Source organism: Falco peregrinus, chromosome 2 (genome assembly GCF_023634155.1).
Source record: "Falco peregrinus isolate bFalPer1 chromosome 2, bFalPer1.pri, whole genome shotgun sequence".
In the NCBI taxonomy this organism is placed as follows: Eukaryota; Metazoa; Chordata; class Aves; order Falconiformes; family Falconidae; genus Falco; species Falco peregrinus.
In genome coordinates, this window is record NC_073722.1 from 18541042 (window position 1) to 18566674 (window position 25633).

The 25633-nt window shown below is 51.3% G+C and overlaps 1 protein-coding gene and 1 long non-coding RNA gene across 3 annotated transcripts in view; both read left to right on the forward strand.

The window, feature by feature from the left end:
• Positions 1 to 4052: 4052 nt before the first annotated feature.
• SCD5 (stearoyl-CoA desaturase 5) overlaps positions 4053 to 25633 on the forward strand; it is a 31554-nt gene continuing 9973 nt past the window's right edge. Inside the window, exon 1 of one of the 2 annotated variants that reach the window (XM_055795733.1) lies at positions 4053 to 4381. In XM_055795733.1, the coding sequence (XP_055651708.1) occupies positions 4222 to 4381 (160 nt within the window). In that variant the 5' untranslated portion in view covers positions 4053 to 4221. Of the gene's footprint in view, positions 4382 to 4957; positions 4998 to 25633 lie in introns of those variants that run through there. The other variant, XM_027795351.2, reaches the window with a different exon arrangement.
• LOC129783818 (uncharacterized) lies at positions 5012 to 19666 on the forward strand. The gene is made up of 2 exons (XR_008745775.1): positions 5012 to 5203; positions 5247 to 19666. It is a non-coding gene; the product is annotated as an uncharacterized LOC129783818 (long non-coding RNA).

Consider the following 25633-nt stretch of genomic DNA (forward strand, 5'->3'; position numbering starts at 1 on the left):
CAAAGGCAAGATGTGCAGAGGAGAGGGAGGCTGTAACCCTTCTCTCCAAACACTGCACTGAGTTCTCTTTTCCAGCGTGTCTGCAGTCACTACACCTTCACCATTAAGTGCAGCAGATGAAACCAGGCAGTTTCCAGATCTCTGAACTACACTTAGGCATATTTTTTTCCAGACTGGCACATCCTTGGCTTTTAAAAATATGAACCCTGGAATGTTTACTGAGAAAATCTCCTTTTGCATTTGTTGCTGTTTTGGTTGCAGCTCCTCAGGTTTCTTCTCTAGATGATTCTGGCTCACTGAGTGTTTTCCAGTATTATTTTTTACCAAGGGAAATAGGAGTAGGATTTGCAAAGTCTTTTCTTTGCATCTTTGGGTACTAGCAAGATCTTAGCCCGACAGTCCAGATCTCTGTCTGTGGCATGTAGTCCTGACATCACGATCCACATAGTCATGTAGATTTTTAATAGAGAGAAGACATTCCCACAGCATCACATCTCAAAATGTGCTGCTGCCTACTGCCACTGCAGCGATCCTGGGACAAACACTGATGCTGTCACTGAAGTCCCAGTGCCTGAGTGGTGATTTCAGTAGTGAGGCGTTAGGGGAACAGAGACAGGCTCCACTTATTATTATTATCCGCACACGATACTGTGCAACGACACTCTCAGAGGGGTGACTTTGGCGTGGCTTGGGCTCCATCTACTTCTCCACCAGGACCAGTAATTCCATGAACAATAGGGACCCCTCTGGTCCCAAGTGGGGTGGGTACAGGATGATGTCCCCCTTCCAGCTTTGCTGCTGTTTGACAAGCTTTCTCTGCATGCGACCAGCTTTACTAAGATGTGAGATGAGGCCTTTCCCTTCACAGAAGATACCTGACACTGCCACCCTAAGCATCAGCACTGCCCACACCCAGAGGGCATCTGGCCACAACAGAGCATTTGTCATGTTATCTTTGTTCACCTGCTTTTGGTGCTGTATCGGCCACTGTGTAAAACTGCTATGATCTGAAGATAAAAGTAGGATATGAAACTTACAGTATTGTGTGCAACGGTAACACTGCACCAATGCACACTGGTGGCAGAGGCAGCCTTCACAAATGCATTCACCAGTGACTCAATTAGATGGAAATCTGGTAAAGCAGTTTCCATGTGTGTTTGCTTCTTACCAGGGTGGCAGGAAGGTCTGTGGAAGGCAGCTGCTAGGTTTCAGCACCACTTGCATCTGTATGAGCGTGCAAGACTAACTTGTATTCTGTGCCATGCTTTAATAGCCTGCAGGAGCCAGGTCAGGATGAGCGCTTTCATCCTGCCTTTCCAGAGACGTGCTCCCCAGTCTCCATATTCCCTTGCTGCCTGGCAGCACTCCCGTTTCAGCCACCCCAAGCCCTGATCTTCCTCCATTGAACATGCAGGGCAGTGCACCTGCGTCAGCTGTGGTGTGCAGAGGTGAGCTTGGGCTGTGCAGTTTTTTCCTGTAATCCCAAGGGTCATCCATGGTGTAATGTACGCAGCAGCAGCTGGGGAGCAGCCAGTATGTAAGAGATGGGGGCTTCTTTCTGCTCTCAGACACTGAGAGATGGAAAAGTCACTAAAGGACAGAGTCCTTTCTCCTGCCTGCCCCCAACATCACATTGCAGAGTCCTAAAAGGAAAGCAAGTATCACATATTAACTCAATAGTAGGTAAACTTGGACTTAGCTGAACAGTTGACCTTGGGCACCCAGAGGAAGTCAGAGCAGGAAAGCACAGTGCAAGTTAAATGACCCTCATCTGCAGTCCTGGTGCATTGACAGAGAGCCATTGTGGGCTACAAACCATGGAGGAGCCAGCCCCAGCCAGGGCAGAAGGCTGCCAGCCGGCCTGTGCTGCTCACTCCTGTCCTCCCAGAAATGTTCAAAACTAAACAAAATGCATCACAGGCAAACGTTTTACCCAGACATGGCACCTCATTTCCACAACTTAACCCCCCCCATACTCAGCTTGTGCAAGATGTTCCCTGCTCTGCAGCAGGTGAAGTGCCTCGCTAGAAACAGTGAGCTACCTTCTGCCTGCTGCTCCCCGCCTATCTGGGTCATCCTTCCGACATGGCTCAACTTGCCTCTAAGGAACTCCATGGTGGCATGCTAAGTGACATGGGGTCCCTTCTCCCCTGCCATGGCCTCCAGAAGCAGCAGCAGCAGCAGCAGCAGGCCACAGCAACAACACTCCATGTGTGGCAGGATGGAATGCGGTAAAAATTTATTAAATTGATTACTGCTTTTGAAAAAGCTTTTGTGTTTAATTGGGGATCACTTAACTTGCACAATGAGCTCAAGGACAACTTTCATGAGCAGGTGGGGTTTGTCCTGAGCCCCTCGAACAAGCAAGATGTGGGCAGGGCCATCCGGACAGTAAATACTGTGTGCAGCTGTGTCACGGCGGTAACTCCACCACACTGGGGTGCCTGGCCAATGTCCCTGGTGTGTGTGGACCTTATGGATGGTGAGGCAGCTGACACCTGCACTCGGCACAAACTTCAAAGCTTACATACACTGGGTGGTCAACTATTTTTGTTTTTCACTGAGTATAAAGGTGAGCGAGCTCTGGGACTGGGCAGAAGCCTCAGCTACGGGTGGGTGCACTGTGTAGGAATTTCCCAGTTACCGCGAGACTCTTGTCACTGGCTGCAGTGGGGCTGCCCAGCCTAAGTGTGGGCCTGGGTTGTGCTAAGGTGGCAATTGATGATGTGCCCTTTTCTTAGTCTCTGTACTGCTTTTCAGTAATGATTTGACGCTTTGCTCCTTTACCATATTGTGCATAATAACTAGTATGTTTTCCTTTAATCATATTGCACGCTATTTTCCTTTATAGTATAATATATATTTGAATTGGAATTCATTTTTGCTTGGTGTCCAGTCAAGCAGCAATACATGGCGTCAACAGGCAGCAGGGCACAGTCTTTGTTCAGGTACGCACTGCTGCTGAAAGGCGTGCTGTCTTCGTGTTTGTTTTGGTTTTCAGTGCCCACCTTGTTACTCCCAGTCAGACAAAACTTCATGGACTAGATCTTGAGTATCTGCTCCTCCCGAGAATCCTCACTCTGGTTCCAATGGCTTCCAGGGCCAAACGTCTGGGAAATCGGTCTCTCTGGGGAGCGTCTGCCTGCTCCTGCCCTCGGCCGGCCGGCAGGAGCGGTGCCCGTAGCGTGTCAAGGGCGGCCGCCTCAGGGGGGGGCGGCCGCCTCAGGGGGGGGGCGGCCGCCTCAGGGGGGGGCGGCCGCCTCAGGGGGGGGCGGCCGCCTCAGGGGGGGGCGGCCGCCTCAGGGGGGGGCGGCCGCCTCAGGGGGGGGCGGCCGCCTCAGGGGGGGGGCGGCCGCCTCAGGGGGGGGGCGGCCGCCTCAGGGGGGGGGCGGCCGCCTCAGGGGGGGGCGGCCGCCTCAGGGGGGGGGCGGCCGCCTCAGGGGGGGGGCGGCCGCCTCAGGGGGGGGGCGGCCGCCTCAGGGGGGGGCGGCCGCCTCAGGGGGGGGGCGGCCGCCTCAGGGGGGGGCGGCCGCCTCAGGGGGGGGGCGGCCGCCTCAGGGGGGGGGCGGCCGCCTCAGGGGGGGGGCGGCCGCCTCAGGGGGGGGCGGCCGCCTCAGGGGGGGGGCGGCCGCCTCAGGCCGCCTCATCGAGCAAAGCCGCCTCAGGGGGGGGGCAGCTGCCTCTGGGGGAGCAGCCGCCTCATCGGGCGCAGTCGCCTCGGGGAGGTGGGGGAAGCAGCCAGTCGGGGGGCGCAGCCGCCTCGGGGAGAGGGCGCAGTCTTCTCATCGAGCACAGCCGCCTCAGGGGGCGCAGCCGCCTCGTGGGGGGGGCAGCCGCCTCACCGGCCGCAGCCGCCTCGGGGGCCGTAGCTTGGCGCGGCGCAGCCGCCCGCCCCACCAAGCTGCGGCCCCGTGCCGAGGGGGGCGGCGGCCCCCGCGCGCCGGCCGGTCCCCCCGTGAGGCGGCCCCTGGGCGGCGCCGCCGCTGCCGCTGCCGGGGGCGGGGCGGGGCGGCCCGCGGCCACCATTGGTTGTCGCTATGCGGGGCTGGCGGCCGCCCCCCGCCCGTCCCCCGCCGCGGTGCGGGGCGCAGCCGGCGGCGCGGGAGCTCCATGGAGGCGGCGGCAGCAACAGATGCGGCGGCGCGGCCCGGCCGCCCCTAACCGCTCCCCGGGGCCGCGCTGCGCCGGGGCCGCCGCCGCCCCGAGCGCCCCGCCGGCGAGATGGCCGTGTCCCGGCGGGCGGCGAGCGGCGAGGCGGGCACGGCGGGCTGCGGGCAGGCCATCGTCTGGCGCAACGTGGTGCTGATGGGGCTGCTGCACCTGGGCGCCGTCTACGCGCTGAGCCTGGTGCCGCGGGCGCAGCTCCTCACCCTCCTCTGGGGTGAGTGCGGGGCGGCGGGGGGCTGCGCCGCGCCACAGTTGGGGGGGCGGCGGGGGCGGCTTCCCCGCGGCCGGGACCCCGGCCCGCGGCGGAGGGTCGCCCTCCGGGGCCGGCGGGGGGCGAGCACAGCGGCGTCTTGTTCTCCGTGGGTTCACCCGCCGCCTGCCTGGCGTGGGGCGGGCGGGGACCCTGCGCTGGGACCCCCGCGCTGCCCGGCGGCCTCCGGCGCTTTTGTTCCCGTTCCCCCCGGCCGCTCCAGGGGAGCCATTGCCAGCGCCGCGCCCGGCCCTCGGTTGCTGTAGAAACGGGAGGCACTCTCCCTCCGGTTACATTTATCTGGTTGTTTAGTTAAAAAAAAAAAAAAAAAAAAGAGCCAGGCAGCTGGTATTTCGGCTTAAAAGTCTGATAGAGAACGCGTTTGTCTTCCCTTTGCTGCTTCCTCGTGTTATGCTATGAGCACCCGTGTCTTGCTGCTCCAACTGGGAGTAGAAAAATCACCTCGTCCTTTGTCTGCTGGGGAGGGTGATACGTTTTCTCATTAAAGAAGATGTAAAAGTCGAGGGAGAGCTGTAAGACTCGGGCAAGGAGAAAATGAAGCCCAGCTGTGCTTTCCGAGGTGAGGTGGCTGGCTGTGCTTGGCTTCTTGCTAGCCATCACAAGCTGAGGGTTCGGTTCGGGGAAGAGGAGATGAAGTACAGTGCCTTTACTTCCATCTGACAGCGAGGTCCTCTTTTTCTCCACAAAAGAACAATGTTGGGAGAAGTGCTACATAGCAGCACTGCAGCATCGTGCAAGATTTCTCATGGTTTGTGAGAGTAATAGGTAGAGGATGTGCAAGATTTCTCATGGTTTGCGAGGGTAATAGGTGGAGGATGTCAGCATCGCCCTTCGCTGGGCAGAATTGTGCATAGAATCACATAAATGTGGCTGGGCAAGAGGATAAAAGCTTGAATGCTATGTACAGCTTATGCGATTTCTTGGATAGAAGACCTGCTTTGGGGAGCTTTTGAGTGAAGGGAGAATGTAATGGCCCGGGACTGTTTTGTGCAAATAATGGAGAGAAGGGTCACTGCTGCAAGGAACTCACAGGCAGGGAATTTGGGTTCTTGGGCTGCTGGTGGTACTGTGGAGGTGACTCAAAAAACCTCAGCCAAATGCTTAAGAAATCGGGTTTATTTTTTCTGTTTAGGGAATTCATAAATCTGTTTTCCACTGGTTCGGCTTTTGATATTCAGTCTGTCTTAAACCCATAGAAATAGCCACCCTTGCTGTTTGCAGTTGGGAAATGAATCCTCCTGTCAATTACCATCCTCTGACAAGCCCTTAATTGGGAAAGTGTTTCTGGGTCCCTGGTGGGGACCTGGCATTTGACTAGCCTGGTTTGCACAAACTGTTACCTGGCTTGCTTGCAACAACCAGAAAAGGTTTGGGGGATGGTTGTGTTCTGCTTGGTTTCCTTCTGTGAGCGCTACTCCTCTCCCCTCCCTATTCCTAGTCATGTTCAGACTGATTTCATAGTTTACCTTGGCTGTAGCTTGATGGCTGGGGAGACCAGGAGAGCCCGCAGGAGCTGCGTGGCCAGGACGCACAGCCTGTGGTCTGATTTCAACCCTTTTAGGTCCCGTCGCATGTGGGTAGGTGGGCTTTGGTTTTATCTGTCTTTCCAAGAAGACAAGTTGAAATCATCTCTGATTTCACTGTGTCTTAATTACAAAACTCGCTAAGGCTGGAGCCAAAGGATTGAATTACCAGTTCAGCCTTCCATCCTCCAAGGTATTTTTTCCTAGCTGAAATTAAACAGATGCTAAATAATAAACAGGCCTCAACGACTTTGCAACTTAATGCCTTTCTTTCTGAGAATGAGAGCCTCCTGTTTCTCAACATCATTATTCTTAACAGCCACCCTAAGGCAGACCACAAAGTTTTTATGGGTTTGCTGGGTGGTTTTTACGGGGGCTTTGCGGCAGGGAGTGAGTGCATTGGCTCCAGCTGTCCTGCCTGGCTGGACACTGTGCACGGCACTTGCACAGCTGGTTGCTGTGGGGTCTGCCCCCCTCAGAGGTGGTGGGCAAGGTGAAAATACAGGATCTTCTACAGAATAGGTCAGATGTAGCTTGCTGTCACGCTGGAAATCTGTGTCCGAGGTCCCTCTGAGAGACTCTGTCAGGGTAGACAAAAGCAGGGTTGTTGTTGCTTAAGTTAACAAAGGCACCTCACTTCACTCTGCAAGGAGCCAACCAGTCGAGTTGTGTCAGAAGGAAGAAGTCTCCATCAGACGTGTCTCTTGCTCTCCCCAGTTCTCCACATCTCCTTCCCTGTGCAGACCGGCTGTGGGACCACCTTTCTGCGGGCAGTGGTTGCCAGCCAGCCTTTGGAGCAGGGGCTGGTGCAGCGAAGTTGGGTGGCAGGTAAGGGTGTAGCATTGGGTAGCACAGAGATGTGCTGATGGAGGAGCTGGAGCCCTCATCACCCCCGTCCGTGGTTTTCTTTTTCTTCCCAAGCTTGCCTGGGCCATGGCAAGCTTCCCAATGATCTTATGCAAGCCCTTGCATTGATTTGTCCCATGCTCCCCACCACTGCTCCCCCGTGGGTAAGCTACAGGAGCAAGTGTGTGGAGCGTGGCTCGGTGGTGCTGTGTGTGAGCTTGGTGGTGGCGGGCAGGAGGTGGGCAGCTTCCCGTGACTCACCGCCGCCTGCTTGACTTTTCACTTTCTCCTCCCCTGAGACATGCACTTTCGGTGTTGTTTTTGGCTGGGGCAGACCAGGTGCTCTCCCTCCCTCTGTGCAGGGTTTGCTTTCTTCCTTCCCACCCCTGAAGGCAGTTGGTAATCCCTGATTTACCACCGCTGGCTCTGTGGAGCTGAAATGCCACTGTGCCATGTAGAATACAGCTGTTCAAGCCAAACTGCCTACTCAGCAGAGCTCATTTCCGTTGGTAATTTATTGACACTCGTCCAGCTGTACATAATAGACAATGGAAAAAGGCTGCCAAGGGAAGGCTTGGCTGGTTGTTTACTCAGGATTATCTGTGCTCCCCTGTTCCCATTGCCTCCCGTACTAACACCTGGAGGCCCATGTTGCAGCTTCTTGCACCCCACGTGGAGCCAGGGCTGCACAAGGGGTCCCAAACAGCATTCTGGGTCATGCAGCCACCTCGCCCAGGGGGCACCAGGAACTGGCTTATTTTGCAAGGAATGTACAGATGAACCGGTTCTTAAAACGTAGGTTTTCAGGGCCATTCCGGTGCCTCCGTGGCATTTGTTTTCAATCCAAGCTGGACAAAACCAATAAAATTACTCATGTCAGAATTTTCCGTGATCTGGGAGCTGCCTTGACCCGAGTGGCAGCAGATGATATGTGTAAGGCATTGAGCTGCCATGAGCTGTGCCCAGGGGACAGCCGTGTAGCCGTCCCAGCAGATCCCACTGGTGTTGTGCCTTTGAAATGTCCCCTGCTCTGCCAGCCCGACTGTGCTCACCGGGAGCCCTCTTGCCTTGCTCTTTGCCAGCCTGACTTGTGGTTTGGTGCAGGGGTGTGTGGAGAAGACACGGTTGCCTTCTCCTTTTCCTCCTGATCCAGAGCCAGGCAGCTTGTGGTATGTGGTGCCTCCTTCCTCTTGGCGCTTTGCTGTCCATGCTTTTTCATAGCTGACAGCTGCCGCTTTGGGGCATCCCTGTCAGGGTTCCCAGCCTTGGAACGGGGTGGGAACTGTTGAGGAAATGTGCCTTGAGTCTTGTCTGCCCCCAGTCTCACCAGTAGGCTTGCTGGGCACAGCTGGCAGGTTTGGCAGGGTTCACCGGGCTGGCACGTGAGCGTTCCCATTCAGGGGTCTCTTTGTCCGCTGGCTTTTGCAGGGCTTTGGGCTCCTGGTGCTTAGCCACCTGCCTGCAGAGAGGTTTAAAGGGGAGAGATCGCCATTCTCTGCAGATTCGCATCAGGAACCGGAGCAGGGAGGGAGCACCTTGCTGTTGGTGAGGCCAGAAAGCGGGGAATGGCGTGATGGGTCTGCCAGCTGGGACCGGCACACATGTTGGCAGGCGAAGGGGTCTGTGGGGCTCGTTGGGGCTGCGGCTGTGGTTCACTGGTGGTGTCTTTTGGACTGGATGTGCTGCACCTGCTTCCACAGGTCACTTGGTAGGAAACTCTCTGCATAGCTCGTCCCCCAAGTTTGTAACGTGTCATTAAATGTTTGTTCATAACCAGGAGTCTTCTCCAGCCAGCTCCATCCTGTTGTAGTCCCAGTGAGGTTATCTGTTTGGGTCAGGAAAGGAAAGCAAAAAGCTCTGAAATTCCTGTACAGAGAAAATTACCAGGATGTTTCACTGCAGGGGCCGATGTTTCTGCTGCTGTTTCTTTTGATGGGCTCATGATAGCTTCTTTTTCTTAAAAGACTCCATTCTGAGGGGTCACGTGGTGCATTAGAGTCTTGGATTTTGTTTGGAAAAAGGTGCTTTAAACCTTCACAGGAGGCTCGTGGGGAAGCACTTGGAATTAGCCAATTGCTTTATAGAAAATAGAAAACCCCCACAGAAGATTAAGCTGTTTACCTGCTTAAAAACCTTTTATTTCAGGCTTCCAAGCATTACTAGTACTAACAACTTTAAAAACAGGCACAGACAGGCATGGCAGCCCAGAAACTCTGTATCATCTGGATGTGTTCGGCAGAGCTGCCCGATAGCCGAGTGGATGTCAGTTCGTGCAGATACGCCTTGCCAGAGCCTGGGATCACAGAGGAGGGTGGCCTTGCTCTAATGATGCTTGTACAGGAGGGGAGGCTTGTTGCTGTTATTTTAGCAGTGTTTAGGAGACGTTTTAGTGCTCTTGAGAATGCCAGATTGATCATATTCAGCCATGACGGGCCCTGTGCCATGCTTACCCACAGCTTTCTCCTGCGCTTGAATGCTGGCTGTCGGAGAGCGCAGACGGAGCGGCGGTGCTGCCCAGCTGCATCCCCGCCAAAACACAAGCTGCTCCCAGGCACAGGTCTGGATCCAAATCCTGCTGCCTGGATCCCTTTGATAAGAGAGATTAAAGCAGCTGTGGTTTTAGCACTTTGGGTTACTGTGGTGCCTGGAAGGCACCACTGAGATCATGACCTCTTTCTCAGCCCTTCTGGTAGCCTGTCGATGTAATGAGGCACATGTTGCTGTTGTGCACTGCAGATGCAAGTTTTTATTGGTGTTGCACATTTCGAGAGTCTTGCATATTCTTGAGTGCCATCTGCTGGCTTTTTTGTTGTTAACTGGTTTCAGTCGTTGGCCATTTCTACACAGTGTCAGAAACTCTGCACCGGTGGCTGTAAATAAAAAAACACCTAGCTCGGAGGAAGTTCCACTTACTACCTCCGAAACCTGTGTGGACAAAGGAGAGTGGAAATATTGTCTCCACTTCACAGATGTGAAATGGAGACATCTGATTAAAACTCCTCTACTGTCACTCCTGCTGCCATTCTGACAGGAGCACCCTCTGGGTCCTGCAAAGTGATTACACTCAGGTGATTTCTGTAGGCAATGGTTTGGGTCAGAAAACAGGTAGAAAATGCTTTCTTCCTAGATACCTCTGCAGAGGTGTCTGCAGCCACCTTGGCAGGAGGAGCTTAATGAACAGCAGGGACCTTACCTCACCTTACTCCCAGGATAGATCTCCTGGGAATCTGCTGGCTCACAGAATGGTCCCAGCTGTGAGCAATAAGCAGCTCTGGGAGGTTTCTGTGGCATACAGGAGGCCAGCCTTGTTGTCCATCAGCCCTTAGCTCCGCTGTGCTTTCAGCAGTTCAAGCCAGCAGCTGGTCCACTAGATGAGCAGAGAAGAAGCAGACCTTCAGAATGGGAATTGCATCTCTGAGACACACATCAGCACCGACGAATAGCCCTGCTTATTTCCAGAGTGGGTTTGGACTGGCTTTTCTTCCCCTGGCCCACTGGAAAGTGTTTTACAGCTGCCTCTCTTAATAGTCAAGTTCTTGGCTTGTTTCTTCCCCCTTAGCATATTAAGAGCTGAAGTCTCATCATCTCTGATGGGAACAGAGTCTTTTCTCAAACAGTATTTCTCTCCTTAAAAATGATGGGTGCACTGGAGCTGGGGCTGGCTGTAACATGCTGTCCCCTAGCCACCTGCATCGGGGAGCAGTCAGAGCTCTGTGTCCACTGTAAAGCTGGGCAACACGCCCTCCACCTAGCAGTGTGCTGGCATGAGAGTGGTCCTGGATCTGTTCCACATCCCGCTCTCAAGATGCTCTACTGTAGAGGACACTCCTGCCCATCAGATTTTTTCCCTTCCCCAGTGTTCATTCCTCTCGTTTTAACTATTGCTGGAGGTGATTCCTTAAGGTCTTGTCTGTGAGCTTCATGACGTGCAGCTGTAAGTATGTATTTTTGTTCTCCGTCTTGATTTCATCCCCAATTTCTTGCGTTGGTGATGCTTTGTTTTGTTTCCCTCTGTTCTGTGTGCTGCACATCATGTGGTCGTTGTGAACACAATAAAGGAATGGAGAGAAAAAAATTCTCATGGCTGTGGGCACAGAGCATGTGCGTGCTGGGGCCTGGATGGGTGTCCTTTGGTCCTGGGGTTGTCAGGAGGTGGGTTCAAGGCACTCCTGACAAGTCCTTGGCAGTGTGAGTGGGTGGGTGAGTAGTGAAGCTGTTAGTGTTTAGACACCGGGACGTTCACCTGGCACAGAGCATTGCTGGGCCCTTGGCTGCTCTGAGCCATGCTCCAGGCAAACCAGAAGAACCTTAAACGCTCCTTCCCTTTCACCTGTGTGGTGAGGACAGAGATGAGAGCTGGATCCAGCAAAAGTAGAAATCCCTGTGTCTACTCCTACTGAATTTGACAGGGATTGCTGGCTTCCAGGCTGCTCCCTGATGTTGTAGAGTTGGGAGAAGCATCCCTCTGAAGGAGCCCCATGAAGGAGGGAGCAGGGGAGGTTTGTTGGCACCCCCAGAGCTGGCAGTGTCCAGAAGCCCAGCCAAGGGCTGCGGAAGCATGAGATGCCGCCTCTAGCCCTGGCCTGCCAGCTGCTGAGCTGATGCAGGCAGGCTCAGGGAAGGCAACAGAGGTTGTGGCTGTGGCTTTTGGTACACGTGGAGGTGGGGATGGCAGCGTACAGGCTCTGAGGCGTTCCCGTGAGTGAGTCGGGATGGATTTTATCCAAGTGGAGGGAACGCATCAAAGTTGTGTCAGCATCAGAGAAAGTCTCAAGGGGCTGGGAGCAGATTAGATGCCTCTTCTTCAGGAGGTGCCACCAGGCAGAGCAGCGTGAGCCATGCAGACCTCCTTGTCTGCTACTGCTGCAACTGCTGTTAAGGAGGCAAAAGCATTGTCCTGTCCCTTGGGAGGGCTGGGCTGGAAAATGTCGGCTCGCCCACTCCTCATCATTGCCACTCTGCCTTCCCTCTCTGCAATTACAGTTGCACTTGTAATTAACACTGATGTTATAATTGAAGCCAAGCGGTTCCTTGCAATCAGATTTTATTTTTACCATGTAGGCTAACAATAAGATGTGCTGGCCCCGCTGGAGAGCTGAGATGTTAACAATTACTGTGCTAAGTAAAGCAAGGCTGACATGAAAGAGAGGGGATGGCTGCTTGTCACGTGCTGACGTCAGGAATCCTGCATGCCATCCCTGTTACGCAGGGACCTCAGTACCAGGAGGATGGGGATTTCTGTAGGGAGATTGAAATGAGGATCTTCCTTGACCCATTTTTGGCCACTGGCTTCTCAGATGATGTTCTGAGCGGCTTAAAATAAAATAACCTGACTTTGGCAAATGGGGGAGCTCTTCTTGGCTGGAGTCTTTCTTTGCCTGGCTCTTTGGGTCTGTTCTTTACCTGACTTCATATTTTCGAGTGTTTCATATCCTCCCCCAACCCAGCCTCACCGTAATGCCTACCGTGTTAGCGGAAGGGGTTGCAGTGTTTGGCTGCTCCTACCTTGCCCTCTGCATCTGGAGTTGTTCACAGGATGTCTCCCATCATGGCCACACAGCTGGATCTGTGAAGGAACTTCTGCCCAGGCCCCTAGGTGGTATTTCAGGAGCAAGGGAGAAGGGACCCAGAAGGGATTTGTGCTGCTCTAACCAGCAGTTGCTGCCACCCAGGGCTGCGGCGGACATACAAGCTCGCTGTGCCCTCCTGGACACCTGAGAGCTTAGAAGCTGGAGGCCAGGGTGAGACGAGGTTTCCTGAGGCTTATTTCGTGTTCTTCATACATGTAGGGGGAGGAGTTGGGATGCAGAAGGGCTGCAGCTCATGTAGAGGAGTATTCGGGCAGAGCAGCAAAAGCAGGTCCTGATGGGAAGGACTGGAAATAGGGTCTCTGGGCCCTGGCAGCACGTGGCGTGGAGGGAGAGCTGTCCTGGGCTCCCACTTGGTGCCTGTATTGCTCTCTTTGGGTGATCCTTCAGGCAGGGCCGCTGGAGGTGGGTGTTGGGTAACAGCACAGGTTGGAAATGGCAGTGTCTTACGTAAATGCCAGAAATTGTAGGGGCTTGAGCGTATAAAAAGGGGGGTTGCCTTTTAATTTATTTGGCCAGCACCATGAGGTTGTAACTTCTTTCCAGAATGCATTTCCCTATAGGTGTGGAAAACAGGACCTTTATAGTCAACTGAAGCAGTGAGTTGTAATGATGGTCATAGACGATCATTTTCATTATGAGCTGCTTTTTCCCCCTCTGCAGTCGGTTGGACTCTGCTGCAGTGAGGCAAGCATGCAAGTGTGGCCAGACCTCCTTGCAGAAGCAAGACTCTCCTTGTTTTCCACTGTTTTTTTGGCTCCTACCTTTGATGCAGAGGGATAGACTCATGTGCTTGAGTTGGCTGAAACCTGCCTGGCCGCTCTTCAGCAGGCTGATGAAAACCAGCCTCCTTATGCAGTGTATGCACAGGTGGTGGTGGGGAAGTCGGGAAGGGGGGGAAATATGAAAAACATCTTGCTGAGTAGGTGGAATCAGAGACTCGATGTGTGGGCATCCTCCCTGTGCCAGAGCTCGCTGTGACACCTAGCAGTGAGCTGGGGCTGTTTGGGCTGGACGGTGCGGCCAGTTGGTCGTTGGGGGAGTTGGGCAGCCACCATGCAAGTCCCCCCGGAGAGCTGACAGCATCAGCCAGCCCACTGCACTGGAGACAAGGGTGTCCTTCACCCTGGCACCATCCTCTAACCTGAGGGCTCACGGTAGCAGACTGGCCTCGCCACATGTTTGGCTGGATGCAAGAGCCTTGTGCCTTCTAATTTTAAAGAGGTGCAGCACTTGCAGCCCAGCTCTGAGGCTCAAACTGCCAGAAGGAGAGAAAACTGGGAGAGGCCTTTTTTTGTAACAGGTTTTTCTGAGCTCTGTTTGGTTTTGGTAAGGGGAGGAAAAGGTGTAGGAGCTGACAGTGTACAAGTGAAAGAGTAAAAAGCATCTGGGCAAGATGCAGTGATACAGAGGGATGGCAGTGTCCTCCAGAGTCTGAAGTCCTGAGAAAGGAAATCCATCAGAGCTCTGCTTCGTCAGGCTCTGGCTGGCCTGGGAGGGCACCAACTCCGAGCAGGGTCTGCCCTGTGGGATGGAACGTGTTCGGTGGGGAGCTGGGACAGAGGTGCTGCTGCCTCCCCAGGGAATCGTGCCTTGGAGGCTCAGCAGTCCCTGCTGAGCCCTGCTCTTTCCTGTGCCTAGAGATGGTAAAAGGTGGAAGCTTTCAGTTCGTCCAAATCACAAGTACGTAGCATGCCATGTCTTTGTCACTAATAGCCGAGAAGCTGCTATTCCTTGTGTCTCTGCTTTGGGTGATCTTGCCAGCGTGCACGGTGTGAGCGGTGGGGTGAAGCCATTCCCCTGGCACGTACCCAGCTGCACGCAGGGGAAGCTTTGTCCAGCAATGGGTAGGGGTGCTAAATAGCTAATCCTTCTTCCTTGAGGCAAAGCTGCCCACTGAATGCAGGGCTCTGGAGTGCCGTGCTAATGGCTTAACTGCACTATTTCTTTGCTCTGTCCTTGAAAAAAAAGAGACAAAATCGGCATTAATTCTTTCTTGGCATTTATAGAGCACTTGAAAACCACCAGAGCCCTAGCCGACATGCAGATTGAGGACAACAGTGAGGTCACTGGGAGAGAAGTGAAATCTGCCCGTGGTTTTGTGATGACACAGGACTCGGCTTAGCTGAGAGAGGCTACACATAAGCATCAAAAATTTTAGAGAAACCAGAGCATCTTCCAGCTTTCTCTTTTGATCTAAAAATATATGTAAACTGTTTGGCATCTCAAGGCAATCTTCAGTTGCTGGTGAGTTCAGGGAATCTGTATTTGCTTCCTAGGGGAATTTTAGCATTTGCTGGAATACTTGCTGTCAGCCGCAATTTCCATTGCTCTATTGGCTTTATTTATGTCATATTGGCTGCAGTTGTCAATGTGAACGTTTCTGCTATTCCAACCGGAATAAAGGCTTTTGTATACTCAGCCAAAAGGGCTGGCTCTGGGGAATATTCCTGAAAATGCATACGCAGGCGCGTGTGCATCTAGGCAGAGACAGCCTGGATTGCATGAGCTGGTGATGGCGGGGCCAAGAGGATGTGACAGATGGCTTCTCCTGGAGCTCCTTCACTGCGGTGTGGAGAGGCAGGAAAAGGGCCGACTCTGAACTCTCTGCAGCTCTTAATTTTCTGCTTCCCCTTTGCCTTTGATGTGCTTCCTCTTATCTCTTTCTCTCTTGGTTCAATTTAGAGCAGCTCAGAGAGTGTGTAGATCTAATTTTAGATGAACCTGCTTCTGGCCTGAGATTTCACACGTTTGGTCTTCACGGGAATGCGCGGCGCCCCGCGAGAGCTGGCAGGCACTGTACGGTGGGCAGCTCGGGGGATCGGTGCTGCTGCACACAGGTGCTTTTTAATTCTCAGTTGCTAGTTTGAATCCAGCCCAAGGTGCTTTTGATGCCAGCCTTTTTAGCAGGGCTCAGCAAACGGTGGGTTGGCCAATCGACTCCGTCTGCTAGCAGAGAAGTGTTTCCTTCCCAGCGACCCCAGGGCCAGAACACCAATTCAACATTTCTTCTTGGCAGCAATTTAGGGAATAAGGTGGAAAACTTCTCCCTCCTTAGTAAATGTAGTTGCAGGTCAGGAAATGAGGGGTTTTTGGGAGGATGGTGTGGATTAAGTGTGTGTTACTATTCCTCATGTCTCTCCACTGTGCAGGAAGAGATCTCCAAGGTTGCCCTGGAGGGTAACAGAGGCAGAGACGTGTACTGGAGACTTGATAGCTAATCTAGATCTAATAGTGCTGCATGTTGACCCTGGCCCTCTCACCGATGCACGGCATGACATCAGTCAGCATTTTTAAATGAGATGATTGGGTAGACCAAGTGTCGGTCTCATTTGGCATAGGAAAACTTTTTTTTCTGAGAGTACAGATGGCATTTTAAGAAAATATATCCCCAAACTTGGTGTTACTAGTGATAGTGCAAAAAAATGTTGTGGTACCAGGCACTGTGAAATTACTGGCTGCATTTCTGGTGTGAGCCCTGACGTTGGATCAGGAGAGAATCTTCTGCCACTGTCAGCGTACACAGTGAAGTGGAGGATCTCTTGAGGTGTTTACAAGAGACAAAGCATGGTGCAGCTACTGAAGTGGATGGCAGCGCTGCCCTGAATTTCAGTGGGAATGGAGTTAGGCACCACTCAACACTACTGGAGGTGCTTTCCCTGGTTTGGTCAGATTAGCTGATGTGGTTCATCAGTCCTAAATCTGCCACTGAATAACAGCAAAAACCCAAAGTGAGGAGGAAAAGGCAGTTGCAGGATATGCAGATGTAATTTAATTTTTAGAAAGGAAAAAATCCTCACCGTAAGATACAGAAGTGTTATGTATTTATAGTGATCAGTCAGCTTTGCAGTGCTTGTTTTGTGCTTGACCAGCTTATTCTTTGCATTTCTTATGCAGCCTGATGGAAGACGTTGGGGTTTATGTGTTCAGTTGTTAAAATTACCTTGCCAGCAATTTTGATCTGGCTGAATAAACAGAGGTAAAATGCTGGTGTGGAAATGGAACAAATGTTGCATGTCCAACCCTGTTATTTTTAATCCTCAAATAGTTAGTTGTACAAATAAGTCCAGTTGTGGTATCCCTTTATAGCGGGGATTAAAAAAAAATGGCCTGTGCTGAGATGAAAATTTCTTGCTAGACTGTCACACAGAGGTTTGCTTGAGGCTTTGCTGGCTACTCCAGCTGTGGAGAGAGTATTTTCACCAAACGGTGTCATGTCACAATATGTTTTCATCTTGCAACAGCGCTTTTAAGGCCAGTTATTTTCAGCTGCTCTGTTGTTGAAGAGGTAACAGATGTCTACAGGTAAAGCACAGCCCTTGTGTTTGTTAATTTTTCTTCCCCAAGCAAAAAATGGGCTTGTCAGCCATTAACATCACTAGAATTCCCATCTTGTTAAGAAATTGTTCTCTCCTTTATCTTGCTTCCTGATCCTTGAACTGCTAGATACACAGTGTGTGTGCAAACATGTATAAGCCTTTGCCAAATGTAGCTTCAAGCACTCCCACCTGGGGCTGGGAACGTGTCAGATCTTGTAGGCTAAACAGTGTTGGAAATGTCATCACCCAGCAGTGAGACCTCCAGCAGACCCAGGGCGCCGTATGCTTCTGAAGCTGTCATCAAAACGATGGCAGTAGGAGAGCTAAGGTTTTTCCACGATAGCAACTGGAAGCCAAAGACACCGCTCAAGGAACACCTACCTCCCTGATAGAAAATAACGCCGCAGGTTGGTTGTGAGCGGGGTTTTGCATGGGAAGCAGCTGTGGGCTGAGGCTGTGACACAGCTTGGGAGAAAGGCAGCCGCAACCAGAAATCAGACTGACTCTGACAAGAGGCTCAAACGGGGTGTGTTTTTTGTGGCTGGAGTATGCAGGGTTTTTTCCCACCTTGTTTCTCACCACAGTGAGCACACTGGAAGTTTTTCTGGTGTATGCCTCATTGTTGGTGCTCCTGGTTTTCTGTGCTGGCTTGTGACCCTTCCATCTGCCAGAGCGCCAGCCGAGGGGGATGCCGTGGGGAGGCAGGAGGCACTCGGCAGTCTGAAGAGGGATCTGGCAGCCCCAGCTGGGGGTCCTCTACTTGCTGGCCTGAGGCCATGGAACAGCAGCTGCCAGTATCTGTGTTAGGGCTATAGCTGTCAGTGATAGTGGCCAGTCCTAGGAGAGAGCAATGCTCGTGCAGCTTGTTCTGAGCTCTGCGCTGGGCTTTGCACCAGAACAGGAGTAAATGAGGCTGATGTCCTCAGAATGAGACCCTTACCCTTGGTGGCTGTCTTGATCCAAGATCTGTATCTCTCCTGGTAAGAACAAGCCTGATAACAACTCTGGGGCAGCCTCCAGCCTTGGTAATTGCTTTTCACGTACTCTGTGCAAGGTACCAATGCCAAGTCCACCAGTGTACAGACACTGCTAGTGCAACAGTAACTGGGCTGTGTCCTCTTTTTTTTCCCTTCATAATTTTTTTTGTCTTCTCTGAATAGCAACTTATCTTACCCCTTTTGGGATAAAATGTGGGGCTAGGTGAGCCACCATTCTCATCTCGTGAGGCATGTCATCTGTCGTGTTTGGAGTGGTGAGCACCTTCCCCTGTGCGTTTTTTCCCATTGTTGATACTGGTGAGACAGCAGTGGTCTGGGAGTTCCTACCTTGCTTTCTGGTGCTTGTACATCCCCATGTTGGCTGACCTAAGATGACTTGAAAGTGAGTCGGTGATATGCTGTGTCAGGACCAGAAGAACTTTGGTTGCATTTCGTAACATGCAAAAAAAGCTCAAATGTCCATGAAACTTGTCTAGTCCCAAAGCCTGTTTGGAAAAGGGCTGCGGTGGGATCTGTGTCTGGTACAGCTCACCCAGACCAAACTGTGACAATGACAGCTCTCCAGGCTCGTGTCACGTTCAAAGTAGTCACCTTGCTGTGGTTCAATGTAGTGTCCAAATCCCGTGCTTCTGCAAGGGACTGTGAGGATTTTAGTTACGTATGAGAGAGATGCCAGCAATGGGACCGGCCAGGGCTGATTCCCTTCCCAGCTCCCGGCCCTGCTATCCCTCCTCTCCTCACCACCCCTGCACGGGCAGGGATTGCAGGCACTGGCTGTGAGTCGGTTCCAGGCTCCGCGTGTCACCACCCCACAGAAACGGTCGTGTGACATTAATTTGTATTTTAAAGATGTTTTATATATTGACAGTAGCGCCATTGTGAGTGTGCAACGGAATTTGTTTCACCGCTATTGTTTTTGTGTCTGATGTTTTATCCCTTGGAGATAATTGTGGTTTGCAATGTTTGGCGTTAGTAACGTGCAGATAGTTGCTATTCAACACAGTGACTCCTTGTAATCTGCGCCTAAGAAGGATGCCCAGTCATCTCTTCTCTTTCAGGAGCCAGCATGTTGTTCAGATGTGCAGAATGAACCCAATGCTTGTTGGGCTTCTTGTTTTGGTTGATTGGGGTTTTTTTTATAACCAGATTAAATGTCAAAAGCAATCTGGAATCTGCTGGATTCACAAACAGTAAATACATATCATGTTTCTAATGTCGTCCCAGGTTTCAGAAACAGAAGAAGTTCTAATTGTGATATTCAGCATACAACAGAGTTGAAATTTCTTGAGGGAGAGATCTGCTCCAGCTTAAGCAACCACTTAGAGCAGAGGATGATTTCCTGGTGCCTGTGAAGAAGCTACAGACTGGCAGTTATTTCTCCATGAGGTCACTCCCCTGGACACTAATGTTTTCAGAAGAGCTTGGTTCTGGGCATACTAAAGGTTTACTGGAAATCCAACCATGGGGATAACGAGCTGTTCTGAAAAAGATGGCTCACGTGTTTTATGCTGTTGGTCTCCCATCCCATCCATTTTTAAATTATTTGCCTGGTGTAGTTTTCATTGCTTCTCTTTGACAGTGAGATGATACCTCTGTGCCTGGCTGTTCAAAATCACACTGATGTCTTGCTGCCTTATCGTATTCCACACTGAGAATATTTTATGAGCTGTTGGTGATCTTGCTTGCAGGCTTCTGTTTCCCCAAGCATCTTGTCCTCATTGCAGATCCCTGTCTGCAGTTATCACCTCCCTGAACTACATTTCTTTCCTTTTTTCTATCCAGGCAGATCTTTTTGAGCCTTACTTTCCCTGTTTCTGCATGGATCCTTTTGTATTTCTTAGCTCTCCCACTGCTGCTCCAAATCTAACATCATCTGCAGTTGTAATTAATATTCTATTTGCCTTTGTTTCAGATCATTAATAAGGATGTTGAATAAAAGTCTTCTGCCTATTGATTCTGGCATGTTCCCATAAATAGCATCTGTGCACAGGCACACTGTACTTGGAAGCCTAGCAACCCACTGGCTCCTCGTTTGCACGGTAATTTAACCTCGTGTGTCTTGTCTGTCTTGCATCCTCTCCTTGTCCCTGTACACTGGTTCTTCCTTTTGTCCTTTTGCACAGGCTTACTTGTTTTCTTTTCTCCCCTCTTCCTCTTTGTTCCCTCTCTTAAATGCTTCTCCCACTGCTCCAGTTCAGAAGCGTTTTGCTTACGCTGTGCCCTGTCGAGTGAGCTTGCGGTTGGAAATGCTCTTGTGGGACCTTCTGCAGAGCTCCAGGGGAAAGAGCGTGCTACCTGCCCAGGGGAGTGGTGTGTTGGGGTCCCACTCCCATGAAGGCATCTCGCACCAGTTTACTCCATTAACACATGTTTTGTGTATTGCAGAGCTTGCAGTAGGGTGTCAGACGTGATGAAAAATTACTGTTTGAGAGTAATTCTGCCTTGAGGTCTTGAGAAAGAGTAGGGAGAAACAAGGATGAACCCACTTCAAACCTCTGCTCTGCTGGGTTAAGTCATCCTTCTTTGAAACGGGTCCTGGGTTACCATCCAGTCAAAGGCAGCTCTGGGCTTGCTGTTTGTGTGGAGCCCAGAGATCTTGGCGGAGGCTCTGCTGTTTCAGGTACTTGTGCCCAGGTCTCGGACTTCTCCTGGACCTGCAGCAAGCCCTAAACATCCCTGCAGAGTTTTGGGTCTTAATTGGGATGGCAGTTAGAGCTGTTGGATGGGACCGCTTTGTTGTGTATGTGATGGGAGCAGAGCTCTGGCCCTGGCAGGAGGCTCTGGCTGGTGGTGCTCAAGGGTGCAGCTGGTGGGGTGATGAGATGACAGCCACCTCCTGGGCCTTTCTGCACAGCTGTGGGCACCCTCCCAGCTGTGATGGGCACAGCTGAGGATGGCTGTGGTCATGTCTATGACTGTTACTGTACAAGGAGGTCCAGAGGCTACGTTTCTAGGGAATTGTCCTGAAGCCAGCATGTTCAGATAAATGAGAAAAAAGTGGGCTTGACTGAAGCTAAAGCTCCTGTAATCATTGCTTTGAGCAGACAGCAATTCAAAGCAAACCACAGCCAGCTGAAATCCTCTAAAACTGTAGATTTGGGGCTCCACCACCTGTCCAGGCCAAGAGAGCTGTTGGCTCTGGGGAGCAGCAGGCATGGCACACAGCATTCCCACGCTATCCTAGGAGCTAGCGAAGATAATTCAGCTCTTGTCCCAAGTAAATTCTCGAAAGAAACAATTTTTCAGTAGCAGAAGCAGGAGTAAATGCCCAAGAGGGCCCTGCAGGCCAGCGGAGCACCTTGCCATGCAGTGCCACAGTATCCAGGAGGTGCGGAAGCGTGCGAGGATGACACGTGCCTAACAACATGGGTATCTGCGTTAACAGGGCGGGTCTGGACTCTTGCACTGAACATGGTAGTTGGGAGCTGATGCTGAGAAGGAGCCGCATTTGGCTCTGTGTGTGGCAGGAGAGCCCTGTCGCAGGTGTCGGTGGACCGCAGGGCTGCGGAGCTGGCGCTGGGGTGCATTCTCAGCCCGGTGGCACGCTTCAGCTCCGTGCCAGGCGGGCGGCTCCGTGAAGCAGATGCTCCGTGCTGCCTCCAGTCCGTGAGGAGGCAAAACTGAGTAAACCGTCAGAAGATGGCTTGAAAGGATCTTCCTCATCTCCCTCTGGCTTTAGTATGAAACTGTGAGCTGCACAGCTCTAGCTTTTCACAACACCAGATATACCAGCCTTAAACCCACTGTCTTTCACAGATCTGTTCGCTGGCTGCTCTGTTTCCTCTTTTATCCCAGGTCTCTACAGACAGCTTTTTCTGCTGTGTTGGCTTTTGCTTTTTAATTTTTTTTCTTCTTGAAGTCCTCGTTTCACTACTTGCTTGCTTTATTTCTTTTACTTTGGTATTAGTGTGAATACAGCCTTTAGCTTGGTGGCTTCAGAGCTGCTGCTGTATTGCTGACAGAATTCCCGTGCCCTGGCTCTCTCGGACACTGGCCCTGCCTGCCCAGCAGCTCTGTGTGCTCTGTCCCCAGGCTTGTGGCGAGCAAGTCCTCACCCAGCCCTTTCCTAGCTCCGTCTTCCTTATCCCTCGAGCACCTCTGGCTTCACAAGCAGCCCTCTCGGTGCAGTCGGTGGCAGTGCTGGCTTGGCCTCCTGGTGAGAATAGCCCTGTGGAAATGCCTCTTGGCCTCATAGTTGGGCATCCTGGAGGGGAGGTGGGGACGCTGCCAACTTGCTGTTCTTCCTTCATATCCATCATCAGTGGCTGCTGACAACCTCCTCCGCCACACTCCAACACAGCCCTCGCCCAAGCTGCACTCCTGCCAGCCCTGCAGCACCGCTTCAGGGGAGGAAAAGCAGTATATTGTTCATCAACCAGATGGTCATCTGTGCCCTGAATTCAGAGTCTCTGATGCTCATGGTGGCCTGTGATTGTGTGTGAAGCAGATACGCATGGATAGCACAGCTCAGTCTTAAATCTATAGATTAACTTTGAAATGCTACAGTTTCCTTGCGAGTGTGATTTGCTTTGATAAGTCAGCCTGGTTGCAGAGCCAGCTCACTAAAACATGCAGAAGACTAATCTGGCTATTTTAGCAGTTTCCTCTTTGAACATTAAGTACCTCACTAAATTAAAAAAGAACTGCATCGTTAACTGTTCAGGTTCCAGGTTGTTTATTGGTACTTTTCTGGTGTTTTTCTTCCTCTCCCCTGTTTCTGCAGTAACTGTGGGTTTTATTCTCTGTTCCTTAGGAGACCTGTTTAGTTACAGGCCTAAGAGGGAATTTTCAGTGTAAGGGGAAATTGCTATTAACTGAGCTGCTTTGCTCCACAGTGTAATCCTTTCGTGTTTCACGGAGATGTTCACCCATACACTCACTCCCCACCTCCCAAAAATGAGCCAGGTGGGTAAGCAGTGGCTCCCTTCTCATGTAGTTACTGTGCATGATGAATGTAAAACTAAAATGGTTGATAGTCTGATTTTTGGTATGAGTTCATAACTTACTCGGCAAAAGCAAGCTTGAGAACTATCTTTACATGGCAAGTGTTTATCATCTTGGCTGTTTATACGTTGGGAGTTAGTGGACGAGTAATGTTTTGAGGCACCCTAATTCCTGTAACAACCACAAAAATCTGATACCACTGTACAGTGCGTTTGTCTGACAGGGTTTGTTTCTGCTCTGGTCACCAAACTCCTGTGTAATTTTTTTTTTTTTAGTTTGTTTGTTTCTGGGGATGTTTCAGCCCTCAGGATTTATATGAAGAAAACCCCTGCTGTTAGGATTCCTCCTCCGCAAAGCCAAAAAATAGGTGTCTTGTACGGGTATATTTTAGCCATTTTAATTTGATCACTGTGGGTGGTGGCTGGGGCTGGCAAGTCCCTTGAGGGCTGGAGAGGGCAGGACCTTGCAGTGGTGACTGGGAGAAGTCTCCCGGAAAAGCCCTGTGTGATCAGGGCAGCATGTATCTGGGAGGCTCTGAGGGTATTTCCTCAGCCTGGTGTTTGTCCTCAGTTGGCCTTTCTGCCTCTCCACTTACCGAGCCACGCAGGCGAGAGCCACCTTGTTCCCGACTGTGGTTGCTGGCAGAGGCCAGCTGCCAGCTGCCCCCTGTGAAACGGGCGTCCCCCTCGTTTTTCTGGGGCACACCACCAGTCAGTCCCTGCCCCGAAGTACAGCTGAGCTTGCCTGCTTGTGGCTGGTGGCTAGAGACGTGCTGCCTGTGCGGCAATAAGGCTCCTGCAGAAACGTTTCAGATGGATCCAAGCCCTGTTTGTAGCCCAGCGCTTTGTGGGAAGTGTGAATGGGGAATGATGCTGGGAGGTACTGTTCAAAGGTATGGACACAGGGTGGCATGTAGACCCTAGGGCAGCCCCCAGACTCCCAAAATCCTGTTGTCCATTCTGCTGCAATGTTGGTGGTGTGGAGTGGGCTGAATGAAAGGGTCTCTGTTAGCTGAGCTCTGTAAGAGCTGAATCAAATGGCATAAATCCCTTGTATTCCGTGCAGCTGTTCCATGTGGTCTATATGTTACCTACCGCTTGGCTACTTTCTTGCACTGGATAGAGAAGGAAGGCAAAATCAACCTTAATGTTGCATATGTCTCATTCTACCCACTTACCTTTAATTACAGTTTTAAACAGTCAATCATGATTAAGATGCATGTGTGCCTTGAGAAGTGCTTGGTCAACTAAATGATGTGTTGCTTTGAAGTGGGTGAAAAGCCCCTCTTTGTGCACTAAAGAAGCAAAGACACCGCTGAAGACGGGAGATTTCAGCCCCTGTGACTAGCATGAGGTTAACCAGTCATAAAGCCCACAGGCAATATGTTCTTGTAATGATTCAGGACTATAACCTTAGTATTTTTGTGTTAGCTGGATGTCGGTAATCTGCGTGTCACAGATCTGTTTCCACAATTACAGTCATTTCAACAATTTGGAAGGCCTTATTTAGTGATGTTTCTGCACAGCTCAACATCACATACAGAAAATGACAGGATAGGCTTTCCCTAATTTCATAGAAGTCTTAAGTCCTTGCACTGACAAGGCATGTGCAAGAACTTTAAGACTGCGGCAGAGGCTGGAGTGTGAGTTGCTGTGGTGTCAGCATTTTTACTGATCTGAGAGTAATCTGAAAATAACGTGCAGAGAGAATGCGTGATTTTCAGTTCATTTCTGTACCCCTGTTCAGGAAGCAGGCAGAAGTCTGAATTTGGCTATAGACCTCAGCTCACTGGATATAACTGCACAGATGAGCCTTCTCTGGGAGTAGCTTGAACACTGCAGCCTGCTGAAAAGAGAATTGCTTCTTCAGTGAAGGTGTCCAAAGCGGGTTTTAGAGATGTGTCATCTTTACTAGGACTATTCTGAGCCCATTTATCTGTTGCTTTTTGTGAGAAAGGCTTTGGTTTGCTGTGGGGGGCATGAAGGGAATTTGAGCCAGGTAAGTAATGTGAAACGGTTTGGGTAAATCCGTTTTTGATGGATCCACCAGCGGAGTGGATAAGGTCCATTCGCTCCTTCAGTCCACAGGGGTGACAATCAACACGAAATACAGTCGCTGTTGTTTTACCAAATACCTCCCTATTATATTTTCTCTTAGATGCTGTAATTTCAAGCACTGTGCATTGGGAGTTGATGGACACAGAGTAGACACGCACCTACATACACATCTTTCTGCTTTCTTTTTACAAATGTAGATGGTTTATGTTATGTACTAGGAAAAGCTGATTGTGAATTCCTTTCTAGCCACTGCATGTCTACAGGGTTCCCTGCTGGACAGACTGTTGTGCGGACAGACACAGGTGAAAAAAAAACTTCTAGGGGTAGGATGTTCCCTTCTTGTTCCAGTAACTCTGTTTAGGTATTTGAAATAGGCTGTTTTAGCCAAGAGGTGCCTATGTGTGCAGGTGACAGGGAGCCCTGACTAAACAGCACATCACTTCAAACCGTGCAAACTCATTTGAGGTTGTCCTGTAATATTTTTATTGTTTGAATCCACTCTTGTTTTAACTGTACACTTGTAAAATGAGCCTGTACACTTTAGGCACAGTATGAGAAATCAACACCTATGGTAGGGAGACATAAGAGTCTATATATCACAACATCTGGGTAGAATGTGAGTAGTTTTAAGTGGTGCTGTTTATTTGGGACTTCTATAATAATTTCCTCCTAGCTGTTTCCATTTTCCTGCCGCTCTGTCTCCAGAAGGAGCAGCCCTAACGCACTGTTCTTCCAACCCTTTCCCATAGTCTTCTCCTTTGTTGCAAGTCAAAACAACTCGGGCAACGGATCATCCATCACACAGGAATTCAAAGCCACTAGAGACAAAACCAGCAAGCACATCGAAGGAGAAGCAATCAGTGCACAGATGCATGGCTTGAGCCCGTGGGCCCCAGGTCCACTGTCTCGTTGTGCTGGCC